An 11,759-nucleotide genomic window follows, 5' to 3' on the forward strand; every position below is an offset into this window, starting at 1 on the left:
ATAAAAAATTGTTCCGAATTTGTGGATTTCAAGAGTCAATGTTTTACTTCAAAAACTATGATAAAAATCGTTGAAAATCATAGCAGTCGATACATCGTTCGAAAAATCACAAGAAAAACTTTCAAATGAAGCTTAAAGCTAATAATTATGTCTAAAAATTGATTTTCTTGGATTTTTAGCATTGCCTCAAGGAAATATACATTATAAATTGAAACGCATATCAAGCACTAAGAATTAAAAAAAAAATCAATTCACCTTCCACAGATCGACGTCGTAGACGCCGAACTGCGCAACATCCTCGAGCCCGGTATGAAGGGCATGATGATTCGTCCGGAGAGTACCATGTCGGAGAGTGCCTCGTCCATGTCTCCTCCGTTGCCACCGCTCTCACCGGACGGCGGAATCTCGTATCACACGACCCCCGCCGGCAATGGAAACGGCCACAATGGTCACAACATCAAATCGGGTCAGCTGAGAAACCAGTCCAAGATCCAGGAGTACGGAACGGACACGTACAATAGGGCGAGTAAGAACCCACAGCCGATTGGTCCGTCCAAGGGTCATCCGTCGAACAACACGATCCAGAACTACATGCACAACTTGAAGCTGTCTTCGAGCAGTAAGAAGCACGAACAGAATTTGCTCAAGAAGCATCGTAAGATTAACCTAGATTTCTTGGATTTCTCCATTGACTAACCAAATTCGTCCTTTTCAGTATTTGGCCTCGACACGGACGGCGCCTCGGTAACAAACACGACTCGCTCTCTCGATCTGGAATCCCTGCTGGGAGGTCCCTGGGACGCGGGTCAATCGGTAAGTGAGTCGGAAACGGACGGTGGCCTGCAGCAGATCCGGAACCAGCTCGAGGGTCTCGAGTCGATGTACAGCGAGGTGCTCAAAATGCTCGGCAATCGGATGGCCACCGGCGGCGATCAGGGTCACCACCAGCGGGGTGGCATGGCCAATCGTCGGCGTCGGCACGGATCGCTGTCCTCGCTGCCGTCCAGTTCGGTCAGCGGGCGACCGATTCGGGACCGTCGACGGCCGGACGAGCGTCGCAAGGTGCGTGACATTCGCGGGATTAACAAGCGCTTTCAACGGCTCGAGTCGCACGTGGTCACGCTGGCCCGGAGTGTGGCCCATTTGTCGTCGGAGATGCGCTCGCAGCATGTCGTTTCGCAGGAGCTGGAGGAGATCCGGAACGATATGGCCATGCTGAGGTCACAGTCGATGCATCACATTCCGTTGAACGCGAGTGGGGCAACGACGGGGGGTGCGGCGAACACGAGCGGATCGAAGGAGCCCATGAATTTGACGAATCCCAGGAGGGTTAAGAAGTTGACCAAGTTTTTTGGGGAGGATCCGCCGTTGATGAAGCTGTTTTTGAAGAAGCTGGGTTATGAGGTGAGTGTAGGGTATTTTTTAATATCTTTCTGATATTTTTTTTTCAAGATTGCTTGCAATTTTTTTTTTTTAATTTTTCGAAGAGGAATCTGCAACTTTGATTCTAAAATATTTGACAATAATATTTTAGTGTTTCACATAACTTTTTAAAGATTTTTTTTCATTTTGGGCTTAAAATATTTTGTCTTAAACTTAAAAATTTATTAAGACCTATGTTTTTTTTTATAGTTGTAGAGATTTTAACAATGTTTCTTTTCGTAATTTTTCCCTTTAAACATAAAAATCAACAACGAGATGACCGGTTTTATTAAACATAAAAAACGCAAAATACACAATTAAATGGTAAATATTAAACCAACTCATTTGAACAAGGGTTTTCTACGTATTCGCATGGCGACTTTTCTTTGTAAAGTTATATTTCATGCATTTCCTGTATCATCATTTTGTTCATACATTTCGATTTTTTGAAAGACTTAAAATTCACAAAACTACGTATTTTCGAAAAAATACTATTTTTTTGTTTTATTCCAATATGGATTGGGAATTTGTCATAAATTTTTATTATATTATTTTTTTAAATACTCAAAATTTTCACAAAACAACGTATTTTTAAAAAAATTGAGTCTTTTTAACGATATAAGTAATTCCATATTTTTTGTACCATTTGGAGTACTAAACAGTTCCCTAAAATTTTGGAGCGATTGGTTAAATCCTACTCTTTGCAAAGCGATTAAATTTTGTATGGGAATTATTATAGAAAATGCATTTTTTTAAATTGATATTTCAAGAATCCGCGTTTTTTTTATATATTATGAGTAGATTCTTATTCGGTTGCTCTGGGTTGTGCTGGAATGTGCTCTACAAACTTGCTTTTAATTATAGATACAGCGTTTTCAAAACTGAAAGCGTGGTTTTTGCTCGAAAGAAATATTTTTTTTTTTAATTTTCACAAAACTACGTATTTTTCTAAAAGGACTATTTTTTTAAGTTTTGACAATATGGGTATTAAATGATTGGGAATGTTTCATACTAATCAATAAAAATAAAACATTCCGAAAAATTCATTGAATACCCAAATTTCAAAAAACCAAAATTTACATTTTCCAAAATACATGCCGTTTTTCGACAAAATGTAGTTTTGTGGAAATTTCGAGAATTAAAAAAATCAGTCTAAATGTATGAACTTTTCCGATCATTTGAAAAGCATATTGTAAACAAACTATTGTTTTTACAACTTTTTCCAAAATGAGTGGTTTTGAGAAAATTTAGAGTATTTAAAAAAAAGTATTTTGGATATATTTTTAAATTTTGAGTATTTTGAAAAAAATATACAAATGATAATCCCATAAGCTCTGTACTTTAGTTAAGCATTCCCTGATTATGAATACCTCTTAGATATGCGGTGCTAAACCGAGGCATGACTCTGAACTCTCTAAACAGTTTCGTTTCTGGAAACAGTTTTAAAGTAATTTCCTTTTTTCGATAAAATATACCGTTTTAAAGTTGAAATATTTTCAAAATTTGTAAATAAATCCTGACATTGTTAAATGCTTTTTTGAAATGCCAAATTAAATTTGATTTTTTAAATATTAATTACTTCAAGAGATTAAATAATTTCACCGAGATTTCTTTTATCAACCATAAAAATCGGAAATTAATGAAGGCTTGCTCTTTCTGAACTTCCACTTTTTTTATTTGAAAACATGATTTAACTGCTGCAAATTTATTCTGGAATTCATCCTAAATATTTTTTGTTGGATTATAAAAAATGCCTTCTTATATTAACAATAAATTTACCAGACTGTTTTTTGCTTTACCACCTAAAAGTTTATCGACTAAAAAATAGTAATTAGGAATTATGTATATTCATGTGAAAAGAAAATTTTGGAAAATTTTAAAATATGTATAATAAAAAAATATTTCCAGAAATACGCCTCCATCTTCGAGAACGAACGCGTCGGGATGATCGAGCTGCCGTACCTAGGAGAGGAGAGACTGCAAAAGATGGGCATTCCGCTGGGGCCCCGGCTGCGAATCCTGCAGGAGGCCCAGATATCGCTGTGCCGCGACACCACCCTGTGCATCGTATAGGATAGGCCACATCATCATCGAACAAACGGACAAACCCCGAGCCAAAGAATCAAATCCAGACGACAATCACGCAGAGACTTTACACACACATCATGCTTACTTTTTTTGTGCGTATTTAAAACACATTCCAGTGCTGAAGTTTAAATAGTATCATTTGCTTGAGATGTAATTTTTATTCTTTTTATTATATTTTTTTTATTATTTTGTGTACTTAAATACATTCCCTTTTCCGGCTCTCCAATACTCAATTTAGACAAAAAAATAAGCAAAAAAACTGTTATAATAAACAATTTTTAATCATTATTATGTAAAACTTTAATGTGCGTTTAATTATTTCAGAAAGAAATTACAATTTCGATGGTCTGGTTTTGCTCATGGCCTACTTTGAGCCGGTTATCATTAAACGGTTAAACGAAAGTCTGGATCGTACGATTTTTAAGGGGGTCAAAATGGCAAGGGTCAGGTTGTAAATTTCGGTAATTGCTGTTTCTTGTGCTTTTAAAAAGTGCTAATAATTCCACACCTTCAGTGTGGTGTCAAAAAACTCAATGAGTTTGTACAACTAAAACGCTTAAATAGAAGACTTTTAATCAGCTCAAAACCGTAAACATTCGAACAAATCTCGGAAAACAAAGTAGCCCGGCCGGCAGCGCAGCTGCCTTGGCTGATAGTGTGCCCACGAGACGATAAGGAACGGCCAAATCAAAGCAGGCTCAGCCGTTCGTCGGAAGTTGACCGTCAGAGTGAAGTTGATCGTGCACGAAGAAAGATCTTTCTTTTTTCTCCCAACAAATAATAACAATAAACATGCAACGGTTCGTGATCGCGTTGGTTGGACTGCTGGTGGCCACCGTCGGTGCGGAAGTGGTTGACTTCGGCACCTGCCCCGGAACCAGTGAGTATTGATCCTCACAATGTCAGACATGTCATTTACTGTTCCCCCTTCTTCCTCCCCCAGTGAAATGCACCGTCCACGAGGTCCGCATCAGCCCGTGCCCGGAAGCGGCCAAGCAGAAGCCGTGCACCGTGATCAAGGGCAAGAACGCCACGATCGAGTTCGACTACACGCCCGAGTGGGCGTCCCAGGAGGCCAAAGCGAAAGCCTGGTGGACCACCCCGGCCACCGATCTGCCCTTCATCGGGATGGACGAGAAGGCGTGCAAGTTCACCGGATGTCCGATCGCTGCCGGCCAGAAGCAGTCCTACTCGTACGAGCTGCCCATCCTGAAGACGTTCCCGACTGTGAGTGTTTTGAACTTTTGAGAGTTGAAATTTGATAACACGGTTTCGTCACTCTTTTTTTTTATTTATAGAGGGCTTACGATGTCAAGTGGCAGTTGCTGAACGAAGACGGAGAGCAGTGCTGCTTTATCATTCCGATCGTGATCAAGACCAAGCGTGGAAAGGTCTAAGAAGATTTATGGTGAATGTGAGAAAGAAGAGTGAAAAATGTGTTTACTTTTGCTAACGGATGTTGCTTGTTATATGAAATAAAAATGTTTCACTCAATATTGTAAACGTGTTTTTTTTTTTTCTAATCATGGTACAAATTATAATTCAGCCGGTCATACTTGTTTAAAAAAAATAAAGTCATCATCATTAAAAAAAGTTTTCTTTAACAGAAATAATAGAATCGAAAAATACTACATTTCAATACAAGTGCTGAAAAGTTCTACTTTTCAGCATTCAAATGATTGCTATAAAGTTTAGATATTTTCAGCAATTGTTTCGTTGAGTAAAACTTAGTAAGATTGTTTTGATTATTACACAGCAAACGATGAATTGACTTAACACATGGACGTTTCATTTTAAATCAAATTCAAAAGGGGTTTTTTCCTTTGCAAAACTCGATTTTTTCGGCACTCGTCGTATTTATTCAACTCGGTAAATCTCGCTTAATAAATGTACGACTTACAACTTGTTGCATGGAACACTATTTCAGCATCTATGTGAGTGCTTTTTAGCATTTGAAGCCGAAAATATCATGATGAAACTTTTGAAAGTAATGAAATACAAATTTTCATTTAAGTGACATAACTTAAAGGATTTTTTTGTTGGTGTTGAGACTTTGGCTTTGTTGAAGTTTTTTATTTTACACGGTCTTTTTGACCATATTGTGAATTTATACTCCAAGGAACAAAAACAAATTCTGATCAATGACATGGCTAGAAACTGACTAAGAATCACATCCCAGAAGGATTTTGTTATTTATATATTTCAAATAATCAAATTTCTAAGAATTTTGGGCTTTGAAAATCTCCCATGGCCTAATGCCAATTAGAGTTTTACTCCAGGAATATAGCACAACAAATTTTCATGAATACTTTTATAATTTTCTTAGAATAAAATAACTGAGGATTTAAGATTTTTTTGGGCTATCTTTAGAAGTTATTGACTTAAAGTGTGACAACCTTCCAGGGTGTCAACCAAAATCTAACTATGTTCGATGAAGTTTTAAGGCTTTGGTGTCTTCGGCAATGTTGTAGAGGAGAAACTGATATGAAAATGAGTCGAAAATCCAAATTTCTAGCTCATGATCTACACGAGAAATACGCCATTTTTGCAAGAAAAAGCATTTTTTTTGTGATACCTCAAAAGGTTAGTATTTCAGCGGCCTACTATGTTCTGAAAAGCTGTTTATAACAAATTACTAACTTTTTTGCGGAAAATGAGTTATAACTATTTTTAAGTAATTTTGAGCATATTTTCAAGTTGGGCTTCATCCATAAAGTACGTCACGATAAAATCAGCTAAAATTTATCCCCCCTCCCCCCCCTTTGTCACGTTTTCCTATACTTATAACATGCAATGTCACACTTGCTCAGACCCCCCCTCCCCCCTAGAGCGTGACATACTTTATGGATGACGCCTTGCTATGTTTTCAAAATGGCGCTTTTTGGCACAAACGAAGCATCTGACAGTACACACTTTCAGATGCTTCGTTTATTTGACTGTTTTTTTTAAATAAATTTATTTATTTTTTTAAACGAAATCTTAAAAAAATTGTATTTTTTAACGAAATCAATGGATAAATTGATTTTTGTTTATAAAAAATAATTTGTATGTGAAAAAAAAAATCATTAAACCAAAGAATCTCGAAATAAATATGTTTGTGATTGAAATTTGTATGTTGCAGCTACTTGTGTTTTAAATTAAGCAACTTTGCAAAAAAAATGTTTCTTAATCCACCATTAGGTGGGTGGTGCCTTCCTCACATTTACAAAGTAATAATGAAAATAAGTTTATGAAAAAATTATATACCTGATACAGACTTTTCCAGAAAACATGCAGACTCTCATTTGAAGCAATATGGCAACCGAGCGTTTCGCATCTGGCGCGACTCTCGCACGTAAACAAAAAGACCCGGCCTTTTGAGGTTATGCAAAAAATCACCCTTTTTTGTATCTACAAAAATCTTTTTCTTGGCATAACTTTTTAAATACTTAACTAAACAAAATAAAATTTAAATAGGGTCTTAGGGGACCCCAAGACGAACAGAATAAGGCGGATTCGGCCAAAATCGGTTCAGTCAGTTCTGAGATAATCTTGTGGAAAAAATCGTGTCTACACACATCCCCACAGACAATTTGATTCTGAGTCGATAGGTATACGTGAAGGTATACCTAGGAGGTGTATTTAAGAAGTTCATTTTTCGAGTGATTTTATAGCCTTGCCTCAGGTGAGGAACGCAAAACAAGTATCATTACAATTTTGCAAGCCGCTAAAATAAAGAATATATAATTTTTATTACGGCAATTTGTGTAAGAGGTCTATTCTTTATATTTTCATGTTAGTTTTCTTTAGAATCAACATAAAGTCATACAATTTTCAATAATTCTGAACTCAATTTTGTTGAAATCAATTGATAGTCTCGAACTTAAAAAATCACATGATTCAATAGCAAAATTGCAAACAAGATTATCTCGAAATGAGGATTCAATTTATTTATTAAATCGTCCAATATTAACACTGCTATGATCATCAGATCCTTCCTCGTTTATTCTTGATCACAATTGGAATGATGAAACAACACTGCTCTCCCTTTTCATTAAGAAGCTGCCACTTGACGTCATAAGCTCTCTATAAGGAAAAACGCAAATCAACCACATACATTAATTGAATTAAAAATTCGATTCTCTCACACTCGGAAAAATCTTCATAATCGGCAACTCGTACGAATAGGTCTGCTTCCTTCCTGCCACAATTGGACATCCGGTGTATTTGCACGCATCGTTGTCCATCCCGATGAAGGGCAAATCCAAACTTGGCATCGTCCACCATGCCTTGGCGGTGGCCACTTTTGCGTCAAACCCAGCCGTATAGTCAAACGAAATGGTCGCGTTTTGACCCTTCACCAAAACGCACGGTTTGTGTTTGGCCACCTCCGGACACGGGTTGATACGGAGCTCGTGGATGGTGCACTTTGCTTGAAAGTGTTGAATTCGTTAATTATTGATTTAAATTTGTCAATTAATTACGATACTTACCAGATTCCGAACATGATCCAAAATCGACTACTTCACCTTTAATCAGGATTGTTAATAGGGTAAAAATTAACGAAAAAAATATAAAACTTGGCATTTTTGATTAATTTTATAAGACTTTTATCACAATTTGCCAACCTTTAACTGATCGAATATTCCATTTTACACCTCACATATAAAATATTTATCTTGTAACACGCCAAATTTTTATCACTTGTTCAAATAATCTCAAAATTTTACTAGTGTTAGTGAAACATTAATGGTTTTAAAGACATTCTATTGAAAATGTTGAGTTTTTCAAATTGTATGGCTTTTGACAAAAAAATTAAAAAAAAATCACAATTGTATAAAATTATACCGTAGATTATTTATTAACCAAAAAGGTGACTTTCAATTTATCTTCTTTGCCCAACTGACCTTTTCAGCCAACCGAAAAGTTACGCAATTCTTCCCTCGCAGTCCCTTTTCGCGCTGTGCGTACATTCATGTTAAAGCCACTTTTTGTACTCCCTTTCTCGATAAAACAACGAAACAGCTGAGCTTTCTCAACTTTACACACGCTGAACCGAGTAAAACTGTGTGTGTGCTTCATGGCCCCTTTTTAAAGTTAGAAGGGAAAAAAACGCTCCGAGACCGAGAGGAGCAGAAAAACTGGAACACTAATCTAGATCGCAATTAATTTCAACCTGACTATCAACGCTGCTCCCTCCCTCTTGTCTCCACTTTAACGTTCATTTCTGTCCAACTTCATCTGCCGGGCTTACCTTGCTTGTTGTATCCACCTTGCAACGACACCAGCGCGGTCATCGCATGGCACACTGCGATCCGAACCAGATCCCCTAACGCGATACAAATTATCACAGTCGTCTTCGCAGCACTAAAAGAGCATCACCTAGTCGTGATCGTAGCCTACTTTGCACTAACTGAGAGCAACTTGGTTTTATTATCTTATTTTTTCTAAATAGTTCACAAGTTAGATCAAATCGATAGGTGGTTCCTCCTCCTCCCACCAGTTATAAATGAGAATAATGAGATAATGATCAGGTCCAAGTCGGACTCCGAAGTCAATACGATAAGGGGGAACTTTTCGTGACTCTGGTTGTTATTGCGGTGGAAAAGGTGGCATACTTTTGCGGAGAGTTGTCTTATCAAAAGGAGGGGGGTTGTTTTATATACTTTCCACATATAATTTGCATATCTCTGGTGCGGCATTTGCATCTCGGGTTGCCGTTGTAGTTGTAGTTGTTGACAAAAGTTGCGCCAACTCTATGCTCACGTGCTGGAGGAAGGTGCCCCAACTCATTTGTATCTTCTCCCACTCTCCAAGTTGAGCGGAAAACAGAACTACGACGCAGTTCCGGGAACGTTTGTACCAATTGACTAAGGTATAGTGAGCTTATTTTGAAAGAATGTCATTTGTTGAATTTAAGCTTTTGTAATATTTTTAAAGACCTGCTTTTGTTTAAAAGAATGGAAAAAACTCATAAATATAATTTTAAAACTAAATAAATTATTTCAAGGGAATATTGAATTCTCTGAAACATCTGAAATAACTTTTTCATATGAAACTCTATAAAAATATGCTCATGCTTACAAAAAAACAATAAATAAAAAAAAATTAATAAATAAAAAATAAATAAATGAATAAAAATAAAACAAAAAAACGCGGAAAAAACAAAAACAAGAGTAAATTAATTTGAATGATAATTTTTTATTCAAAATACTGTATATTTTTATCGAACTAAGTTTTTTTTTATCTCAAATAATCATGCAATGTTTTTGCAAATTCAATTATGCTAGCATTTTTTCATGTTTGTAGGAATGGAAAAACCTGAAAAAATGTACAGGAACATGAACAAAAATAAAAAAATAAATGTAAAAACAGCTAAAATCTAATAAAATGGTGTGGAGTGATTATTTCAAAAATTTGGTTTTTGCGAAAATCGAATAAAATTGTAACTTTTTGGACCACCGAATCATGCTGTTTTCATAGAAAATTTATGATTAAGAAAAAAATCAAAAAACAAACTTTCTAAATGTTTTACAAAAACTGCTTATGGGCAAACACTAAAAAAATCAAAAATGTTCATTAGCTTGTTGTAAGGAACTACTCATGCCAAAAAATTGAGAATCATTCAAAAATAAATTAAAATCAATTTCTTGCAATAATTCACACACCTTTTCATGTTTAAAATCTAATCTAATCTAATCGAACACAAGCGCAGCCAGTCCGAAGAAAGCATCCTGGAAGAACTTGTGGTTAGATTACGCCCCAAGTTCTTTCTTGTCAATAGTAATAATTGCAGTACATCCGAGTTACCCCGAAAATGTATTGCAAAAATTAAAGCGGCCAGGCCTACTGCGTTGCATTAACCGCAGAGACAGATTCTGTGAACGGATCACATTTCACAGAATCAACAGGGGAGGAAGGATGCGTGGACATACCGTACCAAACGCTCCGAATAAGTTGGGTGTGGTGTGTTAGTGTAAATTGGCAATTATTTATATTTTCAGGGGGGAAGTGGGAAATGGGAAAATTGGGGTTGGGGAAATTGGGATTGGGGAATTGGAAAATGAGAAAGGGGTAGAAGGGTATTGAATTTATAATATTATATTATAATAAAGGGGAATATAGTCAAATAGCAAATAATGATGGAAAGCTCTCACCAAGGAACAGCAAATCTTCAAAAGACACAGCCAGGTGGGTGGGGTCCCGATCGTCAGATCCCAAATTCTTGATAAAAAACAGGCCGATCGGATGAAGTGGAAGCGTTCCTTAGCTCCGAATATCTCCACTCCAACAACGGCTGCAGCTAGAGGGGCCCGGGCCGCAGACCTCATCTGGCCAAAATTGCCATTTCATCCGACGACGACACTGGAGGAATTGAAGAGAGCTGGTCCAGATAATCGCGAAAGCTCCGCTTCCAAAACTTCCACTGGTCATCATCAGAAATTTTGCGTTGATCTTCATAATGTTGAAATACTTTTTTCACAAAAAAAAAAAAAAAAAAATGGGTGAAAAAACGACAGCTAAAAATTTTTGCTTCCGACTTCGCGCACGGTTGCTGCGATCCCCATCACACACCTTTTCATGTTTAAAAGAATATAAACAGTTTTTTTTTTTTTTGAAAAACCTTCATGTTTCAAAAAGAACTGCTTCTGTTCGAAAACAAAAACTACAGAAATTAGTTTTGAAAACACAATTCATTTTCAAATAACTAAATAGAATGCGTAAGATTTTTTGCAACAATTCCTATGCCTTAAGCTAAAAAATATAAAACTTATATAAATATATTTTTTAACCAATTTATTTAAACAAAAATTGTTTATTTTTAAAACAATGCCTAAAACACCCAGAAATCAATAAAATGATCATTTAAATGTTTTTTTGCAATTCCGTCGTGAAACTACTTAATTTTCCTGTCATTCTTGAACGACGAAACAGCCTACTTTTCTGTACCAAAAATAACAGAATCGAATAGTATCCCTTTTCAAAACAAATGCTGAAAAGTTCTACTTTTCAGCACTGAAATGGATGCTGAAAAGTTGAACTTTTCAGCACTTGTTAGGAAAAGTTATACTTTTCAACATTTTTTTGATTTGAACGATTCATTGACTCAATGCATGGACATTTGTCCTATAATTCTGTCCAAAGGGTGTTTTTCGGAATTGCAAAAAACGTTGTATGGAACTCGTTGCAAAACTTGATTTTTCATCACTCGTCGTATTTATCTAACTCGGTGAACCTCGTTAGATAAATGTATGACTCGTGCTGGAAAA

At 36.3% G+C, this 11,759-nt stretch overlaps 4 protein-coding genes across 8 annotated transcripts in view; 2 read left to right on the top strand and 2 right to left on the bottom strand.

Annotated features, from left to right (window-relative positions):
• Window positions 1-3,775, top strand: part of LOC6037243 (probable cyclin-dependent serine/threonine-protein kinase DDB_G0292550) — a 173,437-nt gene extending 169,662 nt beyond the window's left edge. For 3 of the 5 annotated variants that reach the window (XM_038258236.1, XM_038258237.1, XM_038258238.1), the window contains exons 5-7: window positions 265-655; window positions 716-1,404; window positions 3,331-3,774. In XM_038258236.1, coding sequence (XP_038114164.1) covers window positions 265-655; window positions 716-1,404; window positions 3,331-3,495 — 1,245 coding nt within the window. In that variant the 3' untranslated portion in view covers window positions 3,496-3,774. Of the gene's footprint in view, window positions 1-264; window positions 656-715; window positions 1,405-3,330 lie in introns of all 5 variants that reach the window. The other 2 variants (XM_038258233.1, XM_038258234.1) reach the window with 1 other exon arrangement.
• Window positions 1-9,035, bottom strand: part of LOC6037241 (neuroglobin) — a 128,824-nt gene extending 119,789 nt beyond the window's left edge. The window contains exon 1 of the mRNA XM_038258251.1: window positions 8,744-9,035. The gene's annotated coding sequence lies outside the window, so the exon portion shown is untranslated. The remainder of the gene's footprint in view (window positions 1-8,743) is intronic.
• Window positions 4,223-5,006, top strand: LOC6037244 (ecdysteroid-regulated 16 kDa protein). The gene is made up of 3 exons (XM_001847121.2): window positions 4,223-4,390; window positions 4,454-4,737; window positions 4,809-5,006. The coding sequence occupies exons 1-3, from the start codon at window positions 4,303-4,305 to the stop codon at window positions 4,905-4,907; spliced, it is 471 nt and encodes a 156-aa protein (XP_001847173.1). The 5' UTR covers window positions 4,223-4,302; the 3' UTR covers window positions 4,908-5,006.
• LOC6037245 (ecdysteroid-regulated 16 kDa protein) lies at window positions 7,419-8,202 on the bottom strand. The gene is made up of 3 exons (XM_038258257.1): window positions 7,983-8,202; window positions 7,638-7,921; window positions 7,419-7,575 (listed from the first exon to the last, which is right to left on the bottom strand). Exons 1-3 carry the CDS (start codon window positions 8,074-8,076, stop codon window positions 7,477-7,479), a joined length of 477 nt encoding a protein of 158 aa, XP_038114185.1. The 5' UTR covers window positions 8,077-8,202; the 3' UTR covers window positions 7,419-7,476.
• Window positions 9,036-11,759: the final 2,724 nt, after the last annotated feature.

The sequence above is a fragment of the Culex quinquefasciatus genome, chromosome 2 (genome assembly GCF_015732765.1).
Source record: "Culex quinquefasciatus strain JHB chromosome 2, VPISU_Cqui_1.0_pri_paternal, whole genome shotgun sequence".
NCBI classification, from domain to species: domain Eukaryota; kingdom Metazoa; phylum Arthropoda; class Insecta; order Diptera; family Culicidae; genus Culex; species Culex quinquefasciatus.